Raw genomic sequence first — 25,389 nt, 5'->3', positions numbered from 1 at the left:
CTATTAAAGCAAACACACATTCTTTTAAAACAAAGCTTTTTTTAAAAAAAACGAACCTAATGAAATTACCTCAAAGAAAGCAGACCATTATCGATGCAAACGTAAATCAATCCTTCAAAGAATATCAAATCAAATTACTCAAAGAGTATGCAACACTCATAGAATCTCAAATCAAACACTCAGAGAGTGTATAACACTCAGAGAGCTTCAAACACACACAGAAATCTTTATACTCAAGAGAGCCTCAACTACCCGAAGAGTCTGTAACACTCAAAGGGCCTCAACTACTCAAAGAGTCTCAAATCAACACAAAAAACATTTATATTCAAAGAGTCTCAAATACACGAAAATATTTATACTCAAAGAGTCTCAACCACCCGATGAGTCTGTAACACTCAATGGGCCTTAAATACTCAGAGAGTCTCAAATCAACAAAAACATTTATACTCAAAGAGTCTCAACTACCCGAAGAGTCTGTAACACTCAAAGGGCCTCAACTACTCAAAGAGTCTCAAATCAACAAAACATTTATACTCAAAGAGTCTCAACTACCCGAAGAGTCTGTAACACTCAAAGGGCCTCAACTACTCAAAGAGTCTCAAATCAACACAAAACATTTATACTCAAAGAGTCTCAACTACCCGAAGAGTCTGTAACACTCAAAGGGCCTTAAATACTCAGAGAGTCTCAAATCACAAAAGGAATTGCTAAATTATCTCGCAAGACCCCAGATTCACACGCCCGTGATGTAACGCGGTTCCATATAAATCCAGGCTTGTATGCCCATCATGCAACATGGATCCATACAAACCTCCCCGCGGATACGCCTGACTCATAACTTGTTAGGCAGGGACACACTGCGGACACTTGAAAGGTCCCAAATGCCATGCTCAAAGAGTCACTCTTATTTTTATTTTTATTTTTAGAGATTGAAGCTTTACCAAAACAACACTAATCAAATACTCGACAGTAAGAATTAAACAAGTACGCTAATCACTCAAAAGGCTCTTTTTTTGCTGAGGATAGGATTTTTTATTTTTTTATTTTTGAAAATCTTATTCTGAAAGAAAACAACTCGACGGGAGAGCTTGAACGAAAAGAGCATGCTCAAACTTCTCTAGTCTCTATTTGAGGAGAATGCCCATTTCAAACATCAATGCATTTGACATCTTTTATGATGTGAGTCATAAAAGATGCCCCTAGTATGATTACTTCCATAACAAAATTCATTTGGAGAGCAACACAAGAAAACAGGCCAAAGGCTTTCATTAATGTACACTTGGGGTTACAAACTTTTCTGATGAACACCTGGGCTTATAAAGCTCCTCAAAAGCACAAGAACATGGTCCTGCCCAAAATCTTGCTTCATTACTGCCATCTGCTAACGCTGGAACTGGGCTAAAAGCCTATCAACCTCTGAATTCTGCTCTACTATACACTTGCTCACAGGAGCCATAAATTCTCTGCTTCTCAGAGGCACTTGTTCACAGGAGTCACAAATTCTCTGCTTCTCTGAGAGCTCTGCTTTCCCTCCTGTCTTTTTTTTGCCACCCCGGCTTGGGGAGGAATTTTAACTAAACAGGACTCCGAAGAATTGACCTCGACTCGACAAAGGAAAGACTTTGACGAACAACGAACGAGGACATTGACGGACACCTGACTCAAATACCCAAATACCAAGATAGACTGAAATATGCTTCTTAGTCTGATAACATTTTTTTTTTAAAATGGTAAAAGTCAACCACTCTTGGAATCTTTTGAATACCGCGCTTAAAGGTGCTTCAACCCCCCTTTTGGTATTTTCGTCATGGCTATTGTCCCTTTAGATTGCTCGGTTTCAACCTCTCTAACTCAAAGAGTATCAGAAGAAGTCTTGATGGCGCTTACTTAGACTTTGAGAAGGCCAAAGAAGCGAAAAGTTAAGCCGGCTTTTAAAGCTCTGCCATCTCCTCATGAAGTCACTGCCATGACCAAATCGCCTTTTCAGGTTTTCGATTCGGCGGACCGCATGCCTTAATTTTTGCCTGGACTGTCTGCCCTTGCAGATTTTCCATCCAGCAGGCTCAGCACCCTGATTTTTGCCTAAGCCGCCCTTTCGGATTTTCAGCTTAGCGGGTGAATGACCCTAACTTTTGCCTAGACCGCCCTTGTGGGTTTTCAGTCTAGCGGGTCTAAGACTCCATCATTTTTCTTTCTTTCTGTTTCTCTACAAACCTGGGCCTGAGTACACCAGAAGGACTTTCGGGTGGGCTTAGGTTCAAACCGGTTAGACCTTGGTATGTTTGCATGTATCTGGACCGAATCTGGATCCTCCAGACTGCCTACGTATCCCCAAAGAAATTGGGAATCAGGTCACGCGTAGTTCGGGTTTAAAATCTTTTATGACGAAAGTCATAAAAGATGCCCCTGGTTTAAGTTTAACAAAGAAATTTTGATTTTGCTTTCGGCTCACAGGTTCTTTTAGCGGAAAGGGGTTTCTTGTCTAGGCCCCAAAGGGTTTGCAAATAGTTTAGAACATTTGGGTATTGGCTTGAAGCTCAAATCGTCCAAGGATGGCCTCCTGGTGTACTTAAGCATAATATTTTTTTAATTGATCCAGGTTTGTAGGCTCATTTAATTTTTCTCCATTCTCATTGAGGAGTCTTACGGCTTTTCCAGGCAGGACTTCATCAACAATGTAAGGACCAGACCAGTTCGGCCTGAACTTTCCTCTTGGGTCAAATACCGGTGCCCTGTAGGACTTCAATACAAGATCTCCAGGCTTCAAATGCCGGACACGAACCTTCTTATTGAAAGCTCTCTCAATCCGTCTCTGATATCCCTGGACATGATACAAGGCTCTCAGCCTCTTCTCATCTATCATCTGCAGCTCTTCGTGCCTGGCCTTTGCCCATTCTGACTCTGGCAGGCTGGCCTCCATCATCACTCTCAAAGAGGGAATTCTTAACTCAACAGGGAGAACAGCTTCCATTCCGTACACCAGAGAATACGGAGTTACACCTGTTGAAGACCTGATCGATGTCCTATACGCCCATAAGGCATGGGGGAGTTTGTTCGACCAGTCCTTATATGTCTCAGTCATCTTACTGATAATGACTTTGATGTTCTTATTTGCTGCTTCAACGGCTCCATTCGTCTGCGGCCTGTAAGGGGACGACTTGTGATGCCTTATCTTGAACTCTTCACACAGGTGTAACACCTCTTTCTTGAAATGTGATCCATTATCTGAAATCAACTCGTGAGGTACTCCGTATCTGCAAATTATATTGGTACGGATGAACTTCGCAACTGTGTTCGAAGTGATGGAAGCATAAGATGCAGCCTCTATCCACTTTGTGAAATAATCAATAGCCACCAGAATGTACTCATGTCCGCTCGAGGATCTCGGATAGATCTTCCCAATGATGTCTATTCCCCATACTGAAAACGGCCATGGCGAAGTCAGGGAGTGCAACTCTGAAGGAGGAACATGAATAAGATTCGCATAGACTTGACACTTATGGCATTTCTTTACAAATGCGAAGCAGTCTGCTTCCATCGTAGGCCAATAGAATCCAAGTCTAAGGATCTTTCTAGATAGCATCTTCCCGTTCATATGAGGTCCACAAACACCCTCATGAGTCTGCTCAATAAGCTCTGCAGCTTTATCTTCATCAACACAAAGGAGTTGTATGCCATCAAATGACCTTCTATACAGCTCTTCACCGCAAATGATGAAATTAGCAGCTAACTTCTGAAGAGTTTTCCTTTCTTTGCTTGAAGCTTCTGGAGGATGACCCTTGCCTGAAATGAGGTTTCTGATATCTGTGTACCAAGGTTTCCCATCTGGACATCTAGCTGAAATCTCTATAGCATTTACGTGCGCAGGAGCCCATTGCAGTCTGATGGCCAGCGGTTGAACTTCCATTGTAGCAGAGATATCTAACATCGAGGCCAAAGTAGCCAAAGCATCAGCAAAATGATTTCTGGTCCTTGACAAGTGAGTAAATGTGACGCTCTTGAATTTCTGGACTAGAGATTCCAAATACATATTATAAGGGATCAATCTATCTTCTCGAGTTTTCCATTGCCCATTAATCTGGTAAATGATCAGGATGGAATCCCCGAACACATCAATATCTTGAATCTGCAAAGCTAAAGCTGCTTCAAGTCCGGCAATACAGGCTTCATACTCTGCCATATTATTGGTGCACTCAAACTGCAACTTAATCGAGATAGGAATGTATTCTTTCTTCGGAGAGACCAAGACTGCACCCACTCCTTGACCACGGCCGTTTACGGCTCCATCAAAGTACATTAACCACTTGGTGCTGAGAACCTCTTCTTCTTCGATATCCATAATTTCTTCATCAGGGAATTCGGCTTTTAGAACAGTATTCTCCTCAACTGGAGCATCAGCCAATTGTTCAGCTATAACCCGCCCCTTAACTGATTTCTGAGTGACATAAGTGATGTCGAACTCAGACAACAACAATAACCACCTTGCAGTCCTTCCTGTAAGGGCAGGCTTCTCAAACAAGTACTTTAGAGGGTCCATTCGCGAAAGCAAAAGAACCTTGTTTGAAAGCAAATAATGTCTAAGCCTCTGGGTTGCCCAAACTAAAGCGAGACAAGTCTTCTCCAAAACAGTGTATTTTAATTCATACTCTAGCATCTTCTTGCTGATGTAGTAAATGGGCCTTTCTTTCTTAGACTCAAAATCCTGCTGAGCAAGCATGCAACCCATCGCTGTATCTGTGATAGACAAGTATAACAACAACGGCTGACCTGGAATGACAGGTGATAGAACAGGAGGTAGAGATAAGCACCGCTTAACTTTTTCAAAGGCCTCCTGACATTCTTCATTCCATTTCTTCGAGGAATTCTTCTTCAGAAGCTTGAAGATGGGTTCACACGTCATCGTCAGATGTGCTATGAACCGTCTCAGATACTGAACTTTGCCAAGGAAACCTCTGATCTGCCTTTCTGTCTTCGGCGGCTGCATTTCTTGAATCGCCTTAATCTTTTGCGGGTCCACTTCGATCCCCCTTTCACTAACCATAAACCCCAAGAGTTTCCCTGACGTAACGCCAAATACACATTTACTCGGGTTCAGACGGAGCTGATACTTCCTGATTCGCTCAAAGAACTTTCTCAGTGCAACAGTGTGCTCAGGCCGAGTCTTCCCCTTTACGATCATGTCATCAACGTAAACCTCAACCTCTTTGTGAATCATATCATGAAGAAGAGTTGTAGCGGCTCTCTGATACGTAGCACCAGCATTTTTCAAACCGAACGGCATCACCCTGTAGCAATACGTACCCCACTGAGTAATGAATGATGTCTTCAACATGTCTTCAGGTGCCATTTTAATCTGATTGTACCCCGAGAATCCGTCCATAAAGGATAAAAGAGCATGCCCGGCAGTGTTATCTACCAAGAGATCAATGCTTGGAAGAGGAAAGTCATCCTTAGGACTTGCTTTGTTTAAATCTCTAAAATCAACACACATTCTGACTTTCCCGTCCTTTTTGGGCACCGGTACTATGTTCGCGAGCCATTCAGGATATTCCACCACCTGGATGAATTTTACTTCTAACAATTTCTTCACTTCTTCATAGACTTTCAACTCCCATTCTGTTTTGAGCTTTCGGAGTTTTTGCTTCTTTGGCTTAGCACCAAGGATTAAGGGTAATCTGTGCTGGACGATTTCCTCACTTACCCCTGGCATATCATCGTAAGACCAAGCAAAAACTTCTTTGAATTCTTTAAGCAGAGTGATCAATTCCTCGCGTTCTTCAGGAGATAAAGTTTTGCCAATCTTTATTTCCTGAATTGAGGTTTCATCACCAATGTTCACAGTTTCAATTTCCTCGTCAAGTGGTTTTGCTCGGCGACTCTCCTCCTGTTGGATCATATGTCTGATTTCAGGGGGAGTTTCGTCGGCATCCTCATCAGAGGGGGAGTCTTGATTGTTATTATTAAGATTATCAGATTTTAGAGCAGATTCAGTAGATGAAATAGAGACAGGAATATACTCAAAAGAAGAATCCTTTATTTCATTGAAATTTGAATCAAATACATCAACAGATGAATTACCCTCATCGGGGTTTACAATGAACTTTGGACTCGTTTTTACAGACTCGATGGATATGTTGACGCCTGCGTCAACTGACTCAGAACTATATGAGGAAACAGCATCAGCTGCTTTATTGGGAACAATCTTCAACTCAATGTTGCCAGAAGAAGAAAAACCACCACTGACCTTGGGAGAATAGTCCTCTATGGTACCTGCATCAAAAGACTTGTTAGAAGAAATAGACTCTGAATCAAACTCGGAGATTGACACGTACTTACGGACGACTGACTCTTCTGAAGGGATTTGATTGTACTGGAAAATAACCTGGGGTAGGACTTGAGAAGTCCAGTTGGTCAGAGGTTCCTCAGCCGGGGTGATAAGACGAGTTGGGTCTAGTATCAGCGGGCTCTTGCCAATCACGGCCACAGTCTGTGACCCTTCTTGGAAAAGCGAATTCAGAAGGCTCGGCTCTATGTGCTCTGCCCAATCAGTCTCAGACTCTGCCTCTATAATCTGCATACCCACTGGCTCATCTTCTAGCTCAAGATCGAAGAAAATCTCAAACCCCGGAAGCATCTGCCCTGTGTTCTCATCCAACCAAAACTCAGCAAAGCCACAGAAAGGAAAGGCTGCGCCTTCTTTTCGGAATCGACCGTTCATTTTCAAATCAAAAGGCGCCATTGGTAGTCCCAACCCACGGCGACGATTTTCTGCCCATTTCAGCATTAACTGCTTCATCTCTCTGATTTCTTTCTCTGTAGGCTCGTACCCCAGCCCGAACAAACCATTGAACGCTTTGAACACCGGAAACTCAGTCAAACCCTGATGGTACTTGCCTAACCCAGCACCTGGGATATACCCCTGCCGGCGGATCATCCTGATGACATTTGAATTTGTGCTGGTCAGGAAACAGATTTCCTCATTCAAAGCCTCTTTGAAAGTGATCACAGTCACCTCTAATGAAAACCCCGTCAAACTGACATCTTCGGACCTTTCCTCAGCTAAGTCCGGAGTGATCTGCCCTATCTCAAGATCGGGATCCCCCTTTACCGTTATCACTCTGTTCCTGCGAATGAACTTCAGTTTTTGGTGGAGAGTAGACGGGACAACCCCGACCTTGTGCATCCACGGACGGCCAAGCAACAGTAAGAATGAAGCCTTAATATCTAAGACTTGAAATTCTACCTCAAAGTCCTCTCCGCCAATCTGTATCTCAGTGACCAAAGTCCCGATTACATCCCGGCGAGTGCCATCATATGCTAGAATACCCTGCTCGGATGGAATAAAATTCTCAGGACTGAATCCCAGGGTTGCTGCGGTGCTTAACGGGCAAACATTCAGCGCAGAGCCATTGTCAACCAACACCTCTGGCACCTTTTTCTTGTTACAGGTGACTGTGATTTTAAGAGGCTTAGTATGGTCTCGGCCCTCAGGAGGTAAATCATCATCAGCGAATGACAATGTTTTCGCAGCTCTGGCCATGGCTACGAGACTGACAAGCTCGTCAGGTGAGGTATTAACAGAAACTTGTGCTGTATTAAGCTCTTGAAGGACTAGCTTTCTGTGCTTTGATGAGGCCCTGAGTAAACCCCATACTGAGATATTAGCCTGAGTCTTCTTTAGCTGCTTTAATAGGCTCTCATCTTCTTCGTCTGTGCTCACTTTAATCTGCCTCTGGTTTTCTGAGTTTCTTGCAACCTCTGCCGGATTTTCTACGCTCAACTGAGGAGGTTTGAATACACGCCCACCTCTGGTCATGTGACGCATCTCGTCACATTGATCCTCTAGTAACAGCAGTTCGTCTTCCTCCGTTCTGAAAACATAAGGTGCATTACCGACATCTTCCTCAAAGTCCTCCATCCTTAGAACATAGGTGGCTTCCTTTGTTTTTTCCATATCAACACTCTGAAGCACGTAAGAATGGGATGAAGATGACTCAGCGAATTCAGCATCGTCAAACGACAGCACATAAGGTTCTTTTTCTCTGAATTCTCTGAGCTCTTCATCGTCGAACTTCAAAACATATGTTTTGTCGGATGTAATAGCGCAAATGAGAGCAGAGGGATCAAGGATGGGCCCATCTACAAAGATAGCGTTTGCAGTGGGAGGAGCAACAACACGGTGGTTGGGGAGAGGGTTCTGAGTGATATTCGGCTTTTCAACTGCAAGCTCATCTTTATCGATCATGTTCTGAATCGCGTGCTTCAAGGCCAAACAGTTCTCAGTCATGTGTCCCGGGCCTCTGTGATATTCACAGTATTGATCCCTTCTCCAGTTTACAGGCAGTGGATTAGGTACAGGTTTGACATCTGGAAGTCTGATCTTCTTGTCTCTGATCAACTTCTTAAGTATCATGGGCAGTGGATACGGTAATGGGTCAAACTGTCTGAACTGCCTCCTTATCGCTGGTCCGGCAACTTCCGCAACAGGCTTGGCCACTGGTCTGGTATAACTGACTGCTTGTACTTCCTTTGGTTGGATCATAGGCCTCTTCCCTTCTCGGACATCAGATAGCGTCTTGGCTCTGAGGCCCTTAGCAATAGCATCCTCGATCTGGGTGCCAGTCTTAATCAAGTGCTCGAAATTCTGAAAGTGCTGCGGTGCCATGAAGTGAAAGTACTGCGGAGACAAGCTCTTGAGGACCAACTTTATTTGGTCTTCCTCTGTCATTCTCTGGCCCAGTTGAGCAGACTTGCGCCTCCAGCGCCTGATGAATGATGTGAATGTCTCCTGAGGATTCTGCTTCAACAGTTTCAAGTCTCTTTTTGTAACCTCAATCCCTTCTTCCATAGAGAACTGTTCAACAAACCGGTTAGAGATTTCCTCCAATGTCCTAATCTCTTCGGGTTTCAACCTCAAAAACCATCTTTTGGCCACCCCTATAAGAGACATGGGAAACAAATGGGCCATCTGCTCTCGACTTAGACCATGCTGCTGGGAAAGAGTGATGAACCATCTGACGTGGTTTCTCGGACACCCAGTTCCATCATATTTGTCATAGTCTGGTGCCTTGAACTTAGGCGGGAATACGGCATTAGGGGACATCAGAAATTCAGAAATATCGAATCCCTTGGACGCTTGAACCTTCATGCTCTCAATGTCGCGAGCCATCTTCTCATACTTATCGAACAATTCATTTTCCTTGTTAACCGGAGGGACATAATATTCTCCAACATATTGCTCATCTTCTAGATCGATCTCTACGGGAGAGATGGCTGGTCTGGTGAGGTTAGGAGATATGGCTGGAGGAGGCTGAATGGCGGGATCTTTAGAAGTAGAGACCTTTTCAGTACCCTGGTTCTTTAGATGAGTCACCTCATCTTTCAACCCTGCTATATCTCGACACATATTTCTCAGCATTTCCTGTATAGTTATCATGGGGTCCACTGGATCATTAGCCATTTGGTTGACTTCAAAAGAACCTGACGACTCTGGTGAAGATGGTAAAGGTGCTGTTGGTGACACAGTGGGATCGAAGTGACGAACAAGTCTAGACACTGAGGTAGGTCTAGACCAGGTAGGTTTAGCTTGGGTGTCCTTTTTCGGAGCGATGGTTGCTATCTTTTAGAATCCTGATTGGAAGTTAACAAACTAGATTAAATGGTTGACAAATGAAATCAGGTAGCTTCCACAAGTAGAGAGAAAAGAAAAGAAACACATTTTGCATTGATTATATCAAGACAGGTTATAACGACAGCAAAATTGATGAATCTTTGAATCGCCAATTGTTTATAACATGTATTAAGTAAAACTCTTTCCTTCATATTTTCATCTATAATGAGACCAGGATTACAATATTTGACTCTGATTATATTCAAGTAAAACAGATAAAGACAATAAAGGAAATGATAATCTCATGCCGAAGATCCTCAGAGCTCTGCGATCCGAGCCCTTTTGCTTGCGGGCTTTTCCGGTAACTCTCCACGCCGGACTTTAGATGTTAAGGAAAACCTTCTTTCCACAACCTTATTCCTCCAAGCAGCTACAATGGACTGAATGAGATCAGGAGACAGTTTTTCACAAGAAGGAGGCGTTACAGCCCCGGGAAGACATGGATATCCCGTGATCTGATGAAGCAAACGGGTTGGTGCATAAAAGGTTGACTTTTCCAAACCCATAAGATACACAAATGGATGCGGGAGAGTGCTAGTGATAACGTGTAAGCATGAATGACTCACCCAGTGAAATTGATCCTTCTCCACGCTCTGCAACCAATAATGCCACTCATCAATGGATTGGGGTTTATTGGCCATTGGTTGCCACGAAAGGTGATCCTTGAGGGTGTACTGAAGGGAGCTCCGTGGCTGAAGGATGGTGAGTTTTTCACAAAGCCACAAATAAAGCAGCTTGACACACCCATGACAATTATCCTTAACCTCTCGTTGAGCAATAAGGTCCAACCCAGAGAAGGTTTCCGCTAGAATGATTGGGACAGGATTCCTTCCTTCGCTAATTTGATCGGTTACACTCAGTAAGGTCACAGGAGCAATACTGGAGTCTTCACGGATAACGTGACGTGCAAGGACACCAAAGATTAAGGCATTGCGCCGGCAACTTTGAAAACGGGAGTCGACAGGGTCAACGTTTTTAGAAAAACGCTCAATGAGGTCATCGAATTGCACGTACGTGTCTTTGAAATAGGGCATAGCATCAACAGTCTTGTTCTCGAAAAGCTTACAGAAGAGGAAACGAGGAGACGCTACACTCGGAGGTTGGATCCAGAGTCCCTCAGGTGGGAGTTCTAATAGGGCGCACCAATCCTCGAATATAGGACAGATTTCAAAGGGACCAAATTGAAAAACATGAAGAATAGGATCCCAAAGTCTTGCAGCTGCTTGAAGAAATTGCCAATTCACACCGGAGGCGCTTGTGGACCCCGATCCGAGAGAGGCGGGGGGACGTGCCCCCCTCGCGAGTCTCCGGATCATCCACGTGAAGGAGAGCTCCGCCAAGGAACTCTCGAAAGAGTGCCCCTCACAGCATGAGCGGCGATGTGAAGTGAGATACCTCTCGATTCGGGGACCGGCCCGGATTCGAGACGCACCTTAAACAAAGAAAGAGTCGCCATCCAAGGAAGTGGGCCCTGGATCCCATGCTGTGCTCTGTCGCAACAGATAACCAGAGATATAAAAGGTCCGTGCCTGATGACGAATGGGGAAGGGGTTAGGCGCCCCCAATTCGCCCAAGTGCGAGCACCTGGTCTCTTATGCCATTTATTATTAACTTTGAAGAATTTTGGGCGAAAATCATGTGAAATGGGAACGAGCATCCCCGAGAAAACGTCTATCTAAGCATGCATGACCCGGGGATGGGCAAAAGAAAATAGACGTCCAAATCCTAACTCACCGCATCTACTCCTAACCCATCACATCTAGGAAAGCAATAACATCCGCATGCACAGCTACAACTAAACAAGCAATATCAGATATGGTAAGCAAAAAAAACAGTAAATAGCGCACAAAGAATAAGCAAGCTGAAAATAAACACACAAGGAACCAAATACAAACACACGATAAACTAAAAGATGCAAGGAAAGAAGGGATCGGAAAATAGACGGTATGCGCAAACCCAAAATGCCAGGTAAAAGAAAATGAGACATACGATAGGCTCAGAGGGCGATTCAAAGGAATCAAGCCCAGCGATCCTAATCTGCTGAAGATCGGATAAGTCTCGCGATCGTCATGACCTATCGTTGGGCTCAGCGAGGACAATCCCTGTAAAGGGGCCACGCTACGTCATCGCCCGTCCCAAAACCCGATAAAACGTCAGAAAACCGATGGAAACCGAAAAATCACGATGAAAACCGAAAATGGAATGAAAAGAGGGCTCCGAGTGACCTGGCAATCACCATCCTTGCCCATTTTTTTTGTTTTTTGTATTTTTGGGAAAAGCTTGAAAGATATTTTTGGATATTGGAAATTTTTGGAAATTGTGGAAATATTTAAAAATGGTGACTGCACTCAGGATGCCAGCAGCACGCCTGAGCTGCCTACGTACCCCTCAGTTAGGGATCAAGCCATCCGTAGTTCGGAACTGGATTTCCTAACTACTCCTAATGACTCGAGTTTTTGGGATTTTTTATTTTTCAGATGTTTTTGATTTTTTCGACACAAGAGGACAGAATCCTATCATCACAAGGGGAGGACAGGCTCCTGATATCCCGCAAAGGTTGGACAGCATCCTATGCTTTGCGGGGGGGGATGAACAGAGTCACGACTCTGCAAGGGTTGGACAGCATCCTATACCTTGCAGGAGCGGACAAAATCACATGACTTGATGAGAGGGTGGACAGAATCCTAACCCCTATGATGATAAGACAGACCCCTAAAAGACTGAAGGACTGACTCCTATGCTGAAGACTGACTCTGAAAGATGGAAGGACGGAATCCTAAATTTTATGAAGGGATAGGACAGAATCCTAAACTCTACAGGGGTAGGACAGACACCTAAACCCTAGGATGGTAAAACCGACTCCTAAACTCTCTAGGACTGACTCTAAAGAGGAAGAAATCCCTTAACCTGCGAAGACTCTAAGGCAGGAAGGGAAGGGGTTGGCTCAAGATACGTTCCGTCATAGCCTCTTTCATATCCTGAAACAAACAATGAAACCCGAGCTACAATGAAGGCCCTTTTGAAACCCTTATACAGGTACGAGAAGACTGAGCCCAACAAAGATGGAACATAAACATAAACGCCAAGGGAAACATGTAGATGGAGAACAGGACCAATGGGCCATGGGCATTTTAACTGGAAACAGATGAAGTTGATGCGCCCAACAAAACAAGGTAATGCCCGTACTGCTAATGGAGAGGTTGCTATGGGCTAAAATGAAAATGGCGGTTGGGTGTAGTCCAAGATATCATTGACCAATGTTTCACAATAGCAATGAATTCAATTTAGTTCAAAATATCAAAGCAACACATGATCAGGAAAGCCCTAAGATTCGGGCCTAAAGAAAATCAAGTTACAAGGAAAGTGGAACCCCGATTTTAAATATTCAAGCAACATGGATCCAAAAATTACATAAAGAAGTGAGATTACTTGGCATATTTCTTTGTAAATTGGCACAAGGGAAACGGCAAAGATGACCAGGTAGGCAATGATAGATTTCCAAGATTGAGAGCTCAAAAATATTCAAACTGAAATAAAACTATTAGGGTATGTCCTCCTATAATCTCTAGAAACTGTGAAGACAGACTTGCAACTCATGATATCAGGGCAAGCATAACGCCTCAAGAACAAATAAACACTCATAGCAGCGCCATGAACACCATGAATTTGAAAGAGAATACCATGTAAAAGCTTGAGGGGAATGAATCATACCTATGGATCGCAGGAAATTGCGCTTACAATGTAGAGTGCCAATGATTGCGAAATTTCCCAGAATGCCGAAAGTGTTTGCAGATTGTCAGAATCGAGTGCTGGCCACGGAAGGAGGTTGGTTGAGGCAAAAAGGGGGGAATGGGGGGGAACCTGCCAAAACCCCTCTCTCTCTTAGCTCTCTCTCTCTCTCTTTCTCTCTCTCTCTCTATATTGCTCTGTTTTTTTTTGCAAATGGAGGGGGGTTTGGGTCTTACAAATGGGTTTTGGGTAAAAACCGAAATGGGTTTGGGATTAGAAAATGGTGGATGTGGTTGTTGATGGGGGATGGGGATCGGATTCGTCGGCGGTTTTGATATGGGTTTGGAAGTGGTGGGCTTGCCGACGGCGAGGGAGGTGGTTGATGGTGGTGTGGATAAAGCAATGAGGTGGAGGAGAGGGTTTCGGTGGGTTTCGGTGGTCGATGGAGGTGGTGATATTGCAGAGGTTGTGGGTAGGTGGAGGTGACGGCTGATGGGGTTGGTTCGGGTATGGTGGAGGTGCGGCGAGGTGGGAAGAGAGGAGGGTTTAATGGGGGTGGCGGCTCGGTGGAGGAGGATGGGCGGCTGTGGAGGTGGGTGATGGTGGAGGTGTAGTTGCAGAGGTGTTGGCGAAATGGGTTTGGAGAGGGTGGTGGTTCGGTGGAGGTTTTTTTGTTTTTTTTTGTTTTTTAAAAAAAAATGGGTTTTGATGTGGTGGCTGTGGAGGAGGGTGGTTTGGGTTTTGGGTTTGGAGGGAGGTGAGGGTGGAGATGGGGGAGGATTTTCGAAGTGGTGGGTGGTGGTGGCTGGAGGTGGTGGTGGCTGGTGGAGAGAAATAAAAATAAGACGACGGAGGTGGTCGGTGGTGGTGGAAAAAAATGGGTTTTGATGTGGTGGCTGTGGAGGAGGGTGGTTTGGGTTTTTGGTTTGGAGGGAGGTGAGGGTGGAGATGGGGGAGGATTTTCGAAGTGGTGGGTGGTGGTGGCTGGAGGTGGTGGTGGCTGGTGGAGAGAAATAAAAATAAGACGACGGAGGTGGTCGGCGGTGGTGGAAAAAAAATGGGTTTCGGCAGAGGGTTTTGTAGGGAGGGAGATGGAGGTAGGGATTGTGGGTGAAAGGGGAAGGTGGAGGTGGAGATTGAAAACGAGTTGGGGGGGTGGCAGAAGGTGGCCGGTGGTGGTGGCTCAAGATAGGCTTGCCGGATTCCGGCAAGCTCACCGGAGAAGATGGTGGTGACTTTTTTTTTTTTTTTTTTTTTTAATGGTTGTTTGTTGGCTGAGGTTGGTGGTGATGGTGGTAGAAAGGAACGGAGGAGGAAGATGGAGGTGGTGGTGGGTTTTGCCGGATTTCGGCCGGAGGAAGAGGGAGGTGGTGGTGGGTTTTGCCGGATTTCGGCCGGAGGAAGAGGGAGGAAGGTGGTGGTGGCAGCAGCTCCTCCTCTCTTTCTTTTTTTTTTTTCTTTGTTTTTTTTCTTTTGAAAATGGATGAGTTCTCCCTCCCCCCCCATGCAAGAACTCCCCTTTGTTTTATACTTAGGGTTATCCTAAGTCTAATCCTAGCCATCTATGTGGCATCCTCTTTTTTTTTTTTTGTTGAGATGATCTCCACCCTTGATCTCCTCCATTGCCTTTACAAACCCTAGAAAATCTCTTTCTCCCCTCATCCTACCCACACATTTTCTTTGTTGATCCTATGGCTTATAATCATTGCTTCTCAAGCAAGCAATGCGAATATCCAAAAATACCCTTAAGGATGGGTTGATTTCCTCTTTGCCCAAACCCTTATTTTGAAGAATGATATGATTGACCCCCCCCCTTTTATATTTCTTTAAGCTACGCCCGGCTCGAGCTCGAGACACGGGTTGGGATGCGACCTGGGTTGATTCATGAAGTTCGGGTTGAGATTTTCAACTGCCAATCGGGTTAGGCTCAGATTAATTCCATTTATTTTACGCCTGACCCCGGGATTTCATTCAGATACACGGGTTTAGGGCCCTGTCAAAATGGGGTGTCTACAGATGCCCCTCTTTGGCAGAGGGCGCTGGTCGCGCGAATGCCAAAGCCGAACAGACAACACATTTTGACTGGCCCAAGATTTCCAATGGAAGGGATGCAAGGGGGTGACGAGATGGATCGACGAGACAGATTCTCACCGAGAGGGGATGATAAGATGAATTGACGAGACAGATTCTCGAAAAGACTACTGAGATGGACTCTCAAGGGATAGTGAGACAGACTCTCACAAATTGCAGAATGGAATAATTAGACAGCCTCTAATTAAGCTACTCAGGGATTTGGAGATTATAAAGCGGAATGATTAGACAGCATCATGATCAAACCTGATTTAGGATTTGAGAAGACAGCATCTTGACAGATGAACAAGGCGGAATGATTAGACAGCATCATGATCAAACCTGAATTGGGATCTGAGATGACAGCATCTTGACAGATGAACAAGGCGGAATGATTAGACAGCATCATGATCAAACCTGAATTGGGATCTGAGAAGACAACATCTTAACAGATCGACAAGGCGGAATGATTAGACAGTTATCATGATCAAACCTAAATTGGGATCTGGGAAGACAGCATCTTGACAGATCAACACGGCGGAATGATTAGACAGTTATCATGATCAAACCTGAATTGAGATCTGAGAAGACAGCATCTTAACAGATGAACACAACGGAATGATTAGACAGCATCATGATCAAACCTGAATTGGGATCTGAGAAGACAGCATCTTGACAGATGAACGGAGCGGAATGATTAGACAGTTATCATGATCAAACCTAAATTGGGATCTGGGAAGATAGCATCTTGACAGATCAACACGGCGGAATGATTAGACAGTTATCATGATCAAACCTGAATTGGGATCTGAGAAGACAGCATCTTAACAGATGAACACAACGGAATGATTAGACAGCATCATGATCAAACCTGGATTGGGATCTGAGAAGACCGCATCTTGACAGATGAACACAGCGGAATGATTAGACAGCATCATGATCATTCCTAAATTGGGATCTGAGAAGACAGCATCTTGACAGATGAACGAAGAGGAATGGGTGCTCTCAGGGAGACTTTAGTGAGGTGCTCTCAGGGAGACTTTAGTGAGGTGCTCTCAGGGAGACTTTGGTTGGATGCTCTCAAGGGTCTTACACAGAAGGAATGCCTCAGGGGTCTTACACATAAGGGATGCCTCAGGGGTCTTACACAGAAGGGATGGATATTTCTTTTGATTTTGATTGATTGATTTATTGATTCAGATTGATTCCTTTGAAAATTGCTTTGTCTCTTGCCGAGAAAATGGGAGTGCGAGTTCTTTGCTGAGGACCAGACTCACATGATCTGCTGAGGTTCTGAGTATTGATCATTTCTTTGAGAGAATTGAATTCGGCAGGGGATTGAAGGTTGTGAGAGCAAATTCTAGACTCCGCTGTGGAAAACTGATTTTCTTGGAGAATTGACTCTTCTGAAGGGTGAACTCAACTGAAGAGTTTAGAGGTTTGGCTTGAGATGTGCTTGTACTCCTCTTATCTTAACTTGCTGGACACATTGGCACTGATTGCCTTTGTGCTTGACATCTTTTATGACACAAGTCATAAAAGATGCCCCTAGTATATTGTGTTTCCCTGACAGGAGTTTTAAGGAGGCAGGACAATGATGGTTGAAGAAAAGATGCTTCGTTTCATGAAAGCTTGAGGTTGCACAGTTTTTTGTGTATGGAGAGAGTAGGACAATCACCATGATGGCTGGGTCTGAGAATCCCTTCTTTCGCATTGCTCACTTTTGGAGGCTTAAGGTCTCTGGTAGGTTTGAACAAGATGTCTCCTGCCCCTTCTGATATCTAAACCAGGATTTACTCTGAATTTTCTTTGCATTTTGGAGGACACGCTCCCATTCTTCCAGCACCCGACAGTTTGGACTTTGCAAGACAAGGGAACACAAATATGGAGGTGGAACAGATTTCCAAGGACTCAATCAAAGAAGATTCTTGTTGTTCGAAGGACTCGATTCGCTTTCGACTCATTCTTGGATCTGATGTGTCATTTTTTAAGGGTATGGCTTAGCCACTCTCAGAGTATTTCGAAGACCGTGTCAAGAGGCACTACTCTCCTTTTTCGGTGTTTCCGTCATGGTTATTATCCCTTTCGGATTGCTCGGTTTCAATGCCCCTAGTTTAAAGGAATGTTAAAGTAAGCTTGCTGGCATTACTTGGACTCCGAGATTTTCCCTGGTTGAAGACTGTTTCTCCATCTCAATGATTCGATTTTTGTTGGAAGTCATTGCCATTGACCAGATTGCCTTTTCAGGTTTTCAATCTGACGGACCGCTTGCCCTAACTTTTGCTTGGTTCGCCCTTTCGGGTTTTCAATCCAGCGGGCTTGATACCCTGATTTTTGCCTAAGCCGACTTTTCAGTTGTCAACTTAGCGGGTGAATGACCCTAAATTTTGCCTAGACCGCCCTCTCGGGTTTTCAGCCTAGCGGGTCTTCAGACTCCATCATTTTTTCTTCTTGACTTTGAACCTCTGCTTGTTCACCAGAAAGACTTTCTAGGCGGGCTTGGGTTCAAAAGGGTTGGATATTTCTTTTGGATTTCAAAGTTTCAACCGAACCTGGATTGGTCAGGTTGCCTAAGTACTCCAAAATGGAGGATCAGGTCCGCGTAGTTCGCTGGGGTTTGGAACATAATGATTTGGCTTTAAGTTCAAAGGTTGAAAGGGAATAATTTGACTTTTACTCCAAAGGTTGACCGAACCTGAATTGATCAGGTTGCCTACGTACCCTGTAGAAAGGGATCAGGTCAGACGTAGTTCGGAACGAACTACCCCTGGTTTGTGGGTGCTTGAAAATAATGTTTGATTTTGTTGAGGCTCGAAGGTGTTTGCAAAAGGATTTTTTTTTTTTTAAACTTGGGATTTTGGCATTTAAGGCTCAGGCGTCCAAGGATGGCCTTCTGGTGTTTTGGCATACAAGCTTCTTGAATGGCTAAGGTTCAATGGCTTTGAACTTTTTCTCTTTCTCTTTTTTTTTTTTTTTTTGAGGAGTCTGGCGGCATTTCCTGGCAAGACTTCATCTGCACTGTGCAAGCTAGACTGATTGAATTCTCACTTTTTCTTTGGGATCTCGCACTGATATTCGGGATTCTACGACTCTGGGTCTTCTCTAAATGCTGAAGATTTTGAAATCTTTTAGTCTATTTATCAGCTCTGCTTTTTGAGATTCTGACATTCTTGAGGAGTTGACGTGGGGCATGCTCCCTTCTCCTTTCTTCTCTGGATTCTATCCTCTTTTCTCTTTGTTCATTTTTCTTCTTTTTTCACTTGAAATGCTGGAATGCCCTTACTCTTTGATTACTTTGACTTAGAATTCTATCGGAATGTATAGCCCAAGTATTCTTTTTGGGGTTCATGTTCTATGCTCATGACTTTGTTGTCCGAAAGTCTTCTCTCAATTTTTCATTAACTTCACTTGATGTCTGGTATTCTTCGTTTGAAATTTTCGCTTTTTTCGACCTGATGTCTGAAGCTGAGGGTGACTCACGTTGAATAGTGTCAAGATACGCTTCCGGTTTATCCTCATAGGACCAAACAACACTTATTTGAACCCTCTAAATAGGTTTATCGATTCTTTGCGCTCTTCGGGAGATTTTGCCAATCCTTATTTCCCGAGTTTCGGATTTGGATACCACTATCCACGGTATCGATTTCATCTTCAAGTGGCTTTGCTCGACGCTCTTCCTCTCGTCTGATCATCTTTCAAATCTCGAGGAGAATTTCATCGGCATCCTCGTCCGAGGAGGGTGTCTTAATTTGTTTATTAACATTAGATCCAAGAGTGAACATATACAAGAATACTGACGACACTGGAATCAAATGTTCGTTGCATTGAATGTTTGAAGTACATACATTGATTTTTAACGCGCCACGATAGGCTCTCAATCAAATTCAACAAAAGATTGGACATTGGTTCACAATGAGAGAGACCAATAAACACAACGTACTTAGAATTGATATTGACATGGTTAGACTTACCAACTTTGACAGGGAGGTTGGTATACACACTTCAAAGCAAATTTCAAAGATGTGACACTTCATCGGAGGCAACGAATTGGCGCTGAAAGTTCAAGAACAACGTGCCTTCATTAATGATGATAATGATTGGAGAGAACAATCCTGGAGTTAGAATCTCAGAAGGGAGGGCCTCTTTGGTTTCTGTTGACCCAGCTCAAATTGTTCTTTAGTACCTGACCATGGCAAGGCTTTCTCTGGTATGATGTTTTCAAGGAGTTCAAGCTCTGACATTTTTCTTTTTCCTTCCCAATCATTTCCAGCCCAGAGGTGGTACAGGTAAAGGTGGCGAGATCCATGAAGGGTTGAATGGGTGAAATGGTTCCCATGGTGGGTGTAGAAGGTGCAACACGGTTAGGTGTAGGGTTCTCGGAAGCATTTGAGTTCAAGAAGAATGAGGAGATCCCTGTCTATCAGGTCATGGATATCATCGTCATCTCTCTCATTTCTCTCAAGACAAGACTTTCAGTATACTCAGCCATCTGGGCAATGTGAGAGGTGAAATGAGTGGAGCAGAATTGCGGTTAAGCCTTGAAGATGGGCGAGGCCAAATGGGTTTTGAAAAGGTGAATCTTTCGAGAGCTATGATTAACCAACCGGGTAAGATTCCTGTCATGGACATCACAAATAAGATTCCTGTCATGGACATCACAAACACTAGGTTCAATGAGAAGAAATCGCATGGCAATGTAATGTGCAAGTTGAGACAAAAGGCAGCACAAAGACATCCTTCCCTTGGATAAAAATCCGACAGCATAACAATTGTACATGAAGATGTGGTACGGCAAGTACATGGTTTGTCAATAAGCCTAAAAGGATGATGACCACACTCAAAGTATTCGGAGAAAATTCTACAGCATAACAGCTATACTATGAGATGTGGTAAGATAAGCACATGGTTGTCAACGAACCCAAAAGGATAATGATTACGCTCAAGGGTTCTGAAAAAAAAATCGGCAGCATGACGGCTATACTAGGAGGGTCTCAGCAACTAAATATGAAGAGTATGCCGTCATGGTCAAGATAAAGCAGGGCTCTCAGCAAGAACACACACTTCGGTAATGATAATGGCAAGATAGACTCATAATCGACATGCGGAGTACATCTGATCAGGATCAATCAAATGATCAAGCACATGGGAGATAGATAATGGCCAAAAGAGCCAAGCATCTGATGATAATCCACAGAATGGATAGAGAAGAATAATTGATTAGATTATGAAGGAAAACTTAACTAGGAAGTAAACCCTAATCTAATAACAAACATGTACATATATATACATATATATACATACTAACCAGGGGCACCAACCCTAGTCTAATCTAGCGGAGCCAAGGAGGTCTCAACTCGTGACAGACTGATGAGTGTACTAGGACCGCGCTGTAGCCACGCAAGGTGAGCTACCCTAGTCTACAAATTGGACAAGGCTCCTAACTCTAGGCTTCACATGTGTAAGCAACACATGTTCGTCCTCATATGAATACAATACAGATGTATATAAACACGGGTACTTCCTAGTTGGGTTTCACTAAGTCAGTAAGTATATACATAATATATAAAACAAAGTAGGGCTCCGGACTCAATCTATCGGGTACTATGCGTATGAAACATACTTAACATGTATAACAAAAGTACGCCCAATGTTATACATAGTATGTTTCATTGCCCATCGGCTGCTGTAGACAAAAGTACGCCCAATGTCTACGGCTGCAGCACCGGCGCATAGCTTGGAAATAGATTCAACAGTACCATCAGGGTGTAATGACATCCCAGTCGGGCACGCATCGAATCTATCCCGTAGAGCCAATAATGAAAAACAACGAAAGAAATAAAGAATGAAGAATATGGCAACATATGATGTGCAGTGTGTGAATCCCTCGTTTTATTTACGCACCTACTTGGTGCCCCTGGATTTCTAACGATAAAGTTCCCATTTAACTTGGTTTTGACCCAAATTTCTTCAAAATTAGTAAAAATGGCATTTTCACAGAGTTAGGCAATGTTTCAAGTTTTCCCCAGCAGAGTCGCCAGTCTGTGGACCCCGATCCGAGAGAGGCGGGGGGACGTGCCCCCCTCGCGAGTCTCCGGATCATCCACGTGAAGGAGAGCTCCGCCAAGGAACTCTCGAAAGAGTGCCCCTCACAGCATGAGCGGCGATGTGAAGTGAGATACCTCTCGATTCGGGGACCGGCCCGGATTCGAGACGCACCTTAAACAAAGAAAGAGTCGCCATCCAAGGAAGTGGGCCCTGGATCCCATGCTGTGCTCTGTCGCAACAGATAACCAGAGATATAAAAGGTCCGTGCCTGATGACGAATGGGGAAGGGGTTAGGCGCCCCCAATTCGCCCAAGTGCGAGCACCTGGTCTCTTATGCCATTTATTATTAACTTTGAAGAATTTTGGGCGAAAATCATGTGAAATGGGAACGAGCATCCCCGAGAAAACGTCTATCTAAGCATGCATGACCCGGGGATGGGCAAAAGAAAATAGACGTCCAAATCCTAACTCACCGCATCTACTCCTAACCCATCACATCTAGGAAAGCAATAACATCCGCATGCACAGCTACAACTAAACAAGCAATATCAGATATGGTAAGCAAAAAAAACAGTAAATAGCGCACAAAGAATAAGCAAGCTGAAAATAAACACACAAGGAACCAAATACAAACACACGATAAACTAAAAGATGCAAGGAAAGAAGGGATCGGAAAATAGACGGTATGCGCAAACCCAAAATGCCAGGTAAAAGAAAATGAGACATACGATAGGCTCAGAGGGCGATTCAAAGGAATCAAGCCCAGCGATCCTAATCTGCTGAAGATCGGATAAGTCTCGCGATCGTCATGACCTATCGTTGGGCTCAGCGAGGACAATCCCTGTAAAGGGGCCACGCTACGTCATCGCCCGTCCCAAAACCCGATAAAACGTCAGAAAACCGATGGAAACCGAAAAATCACGATGAAAACCGAAAATGGAATGAAAAGAGGGCTCCGAGTGACCTGGCAATCACCATCCTTGCCCATTTTTTTTGTTTTTTGTATTTTTGGGAAAAGCTTGAAAGATATTTTTGGATATTGGAAATTTTTGGAAATTGTGGAAATATTTAAAAATGGTGACTGCACTCAGGATGCCAGCAGCACGCCTGAGCTGCCTACGTACCCCTCAGTTAGGGATCAAGCCATCCGTAGTTCGGAACTGGATTTCCTAACTACTCCTAATGACTCGAGTTTTTGGGATTTTTTATTTTTCAGATGTTTTTGATTTTTTCGACACAAGAGGACAGAATCCTATCATCACAAGGGGAGGACAGGCTCCTGATATCCCGCAAAGGTTGGACAGCATCCTATGCTTTGCGGGGGGGGATGAACAGAGTCACGACTCTGCAAGGGTTGGACAGCATCCTATACCTTGCAGGAGCGGACAAAATCACATGACTTGATGAGAGGGTGGACAGAATCCTAACCCCTATGATGATAAGACAGACCCCTAAAAGACTGAAGGACTGACTCCTATGCTGAAGACTGACTCTGAAAGATGGAAGGACGGAATCCTAAATTTTATGAAGGGATAGGACAGAATCCTAAACTCTACAGGGGTAGGACAGACACCTAAACCCTAGGATGGTAAAACCGACTCCTAAACTCTCTAGGACTGACTCTAAAGAGGAAGAAATCCCTTAACCTGCGAAGACTCTAAGGCAGGAAGGGAAGGGGTTGGCTCAAGATACGTTCCGTCATAGCCTCTTTCATATCCTGAAACAAACAATGAAACCCGAGCTACAATGAAGGCCCTTTTGAAACCCTTATACAGGTACGAGAAGACTGAGCCCAACAAAGATGGAACATAAACATAAACGCCAAGGGAAACATGTAGATGGAGAACAGGACCAATGGGCCATGGGCATTTTAACTGGAAACAGATGAAGTTGATGCGCCCAACAAAACAAGGTAATGCCCGTACTGCTAATGGAGAGGTTGCTATGGGCTAAAATGAAAATGGCGGTTGGGTGTAGTCCAAGATATCATTGACCAATGTTTCACAATAGCAATGAATTCAATTTAGTTCAAAATATCAAAGCAACACATGATCAGGAAAGCCCTAAGATTCGGGCCTAAAGAAAATCAAGTTACAAGGAAAGTGGAACCCCGATTTTAAATATTCAAGCAACATGGATCCAAAAATTACATAAAGAAGTGAGATTACTTGGCATATTTCTTTGTAAATTGGCACAAGGGAAACGGCAAAGATGACCAGGTAGGCAATGATAGATTTCCAAGATTGAGAGCTCAAAAATATTCAAACTGAAATAAAACTATTAGGGTATGTCCTCCTATAATCTCTAGAAACTGTGAAGACAGACTTGCAACTCATGATATCAGGGCAAGCATAACGCCTCAAGAACAAATAAACACTCATAGCAGCGCCATGAACACCATGAATTTGAAAGAGAATACCATGTAAAAGCTTGAGGGGAATGAATCATACCTATGGATCGCAGGAAATTGCGCTTACAATGTAGAGTGCCAATGATTGCGAAATTTCCCAGAATGCCGAAAGTGTTTGCAGATTGTCAGAATCGAGTGCTGGCCACGGAAGGAGGTTGGTTGAGGCAAAAAGGGGGGAATGGGGGGGAACCTGCCAAAACCCCTCTCTCTCTTAGCTCTCTCTCTCTCTCTTTCTCTCTCTCTCTCTATATTGCTCTGTTTTTTTTTGCAAATGGAGGGGGGTTTGGGTCTTACAAATGGGTTTTGGGTAAAAACCGAAATGGGTTTGGGATTAGAAAATGGTGGATGTGGTTGTTGATGGGGGATGGGGATCGGATTCGTCGGCGGTTTTGATATGGGTTTGGAAGTGGTGGGCTTGCCGACGGCGAGGGAGGTGGTTGATGGTGGTGTGGATAAAGCAATGAGGTGGAGGAGAGGGTTTCGGTGGGTTTCGGTGGTCGATGGAGGTGGTGATATTGCAGAGGTTGTGGGTAGGTGGAGGTGACGGCTGATGGGGTTGGTTCGGGTATGGTGGAGGTGCGGCGAGGTGGGAAGAGAGGAGGGTTTAATGGGGGTGGCGGCTCGGTGGAGGAGGATGGGCGGCTGTGGAGGTGGGTGATGGTGGAGGTGTAGTTGCAGAGGTGTTGGCGAAATGGGTTTGGAGAGGGTGGTGGTTCGGTGGAGGTTTTTTTGTTTTTTTTTGTTTTTTAAAAAAAAATGGGTTTTGATGTGGTGGCTGTGGAGGAGGGTGGTTTGGGTTTTGGGTTTGGAGGGAGGTGAGGGTGGAGATGGGGGAGGATTTTCGAAGTGGTGGGTGGTGGTGGCTGGAGGTGGTGGTGGCTGGTGGAGAGAAATAAAAATAAGACGACGGAGGTGGTCGGTGGTGGTGGAAAAAAATGGGTTTTGATGTGGTGGCTGTGGAGGAGGGTGGTTTGGGTTTTTGGTTTGGAGGGAGGTGAGGGTGGAGATGGGGGAGGATTTTCGAAGTGGTGGGTGGTGGTGGCTGGAGGTGGTGGTGGCTGGTGGAGAGAAATAAAAATAAGACGACGGAGGTGGTCGGCGGTGGTGGAAAAAAAATGGGTTTCGGCAGAGGGTTTTGTAGGGAGGGAGATGGAGGTAGGGATTGTGGGTGAAAGGGGAAGGTGGAGGTGGAGATTGAAAACGAGTTGGGGGGGTGGCAGAAGGTGGCCGGTGGTGGTGGCTCAAGATAGGCTTGCCGGATTCCGGCAAGCTCACCGGAGAAGATGGTGGTGACTTTTTTTTTTTTTTTTTTTTTTAATGGTTGTTTGTTGGCTGAGGTTGGTGGTGATGGTGGTAGAAAGGAACGGAGGAGGAAGATGGAGGTGGTGGTGGGTTTTGCCGGATTTCGGCCGGAGGAAGAGGGAGGTGGTGGTGGGTTTTGCCGGATTTCGGCCGGAGGAAGAGG

General features: G+C 44.5%; 1 protein-coding gene across 1 annotated transcript; it reads right to left on the bottom strand.

Annotated features, from left to right (window-relative positions):
- Nucleotides 1–1,381: 1,381 nt before the first annotated feature.
- On the bottom strand, nt 1,382–9,460 carry LOC143880643 (uncharacterized). The gene is made up of 6 exons (XM_077383622.1): nt 8,144–9,460; nt 7,655–8,071; nt 6,844–7,486; nt 6,472–6,639; nt 6,123–6,270; nt 1,382–1,463 (listed from the first exon to the last, which is right to left on the bottom strand). Exons 1-6 carry the CDS (start codon nt 9,458–9,460, stop codon nt 1,382–1,384), a joined length of 2,775 nt encoding a protein of 924 aa, XP_077239737.1.
- Between the last annotated feature and the right edge of the window lie 15,929 nt (nt 9,461–25,389).

Source organism: Tasmannia lanceolata, unplaced genomic scaffold, assembly GCF_043159265.1.
Source record: "Tasmannia lanceolata isolate RefF3 unplaced genomic scaffold, GAP_Taslan_0.1 ptg000007l, whole genome shotgun sequence".
Classification (NCBI taxonomy): domain Eukaryota; kingdom Viridiplantae; phylum Streptophyta; class Magnoliopsida; order Canellales; family Winteraceae; genus Tasmannia; species Tasmannia lanceolata.
Note: the sequence above shows the minus strand (reverse complement) of the source record. Positions and strands in the feature narration are given on the sequence as shown.

Coding starts and splice junctions, on each gene's coding strand:
- LOC143880643 (XM_077383622.1), bottom strand. CDS start 9,460: ATGGCTAATGATCCAGTGGACCCCATGATAACTATACAGGAAATGCTG. Junction 8,072..8,143: donor CCACTGCAAACGCTATCTTT/GTAGATGGGCCC, acceptor TATGTTTTGAAG/TTCGACGATGAAGAGCTCAG. Junction 7,487..7,654: donor AGACTCAGGCTAATATCTCA/GTATGGGGTTTA, acceptor TTACCTCCTGAG/GGCCGAGACCATACTAAGCC.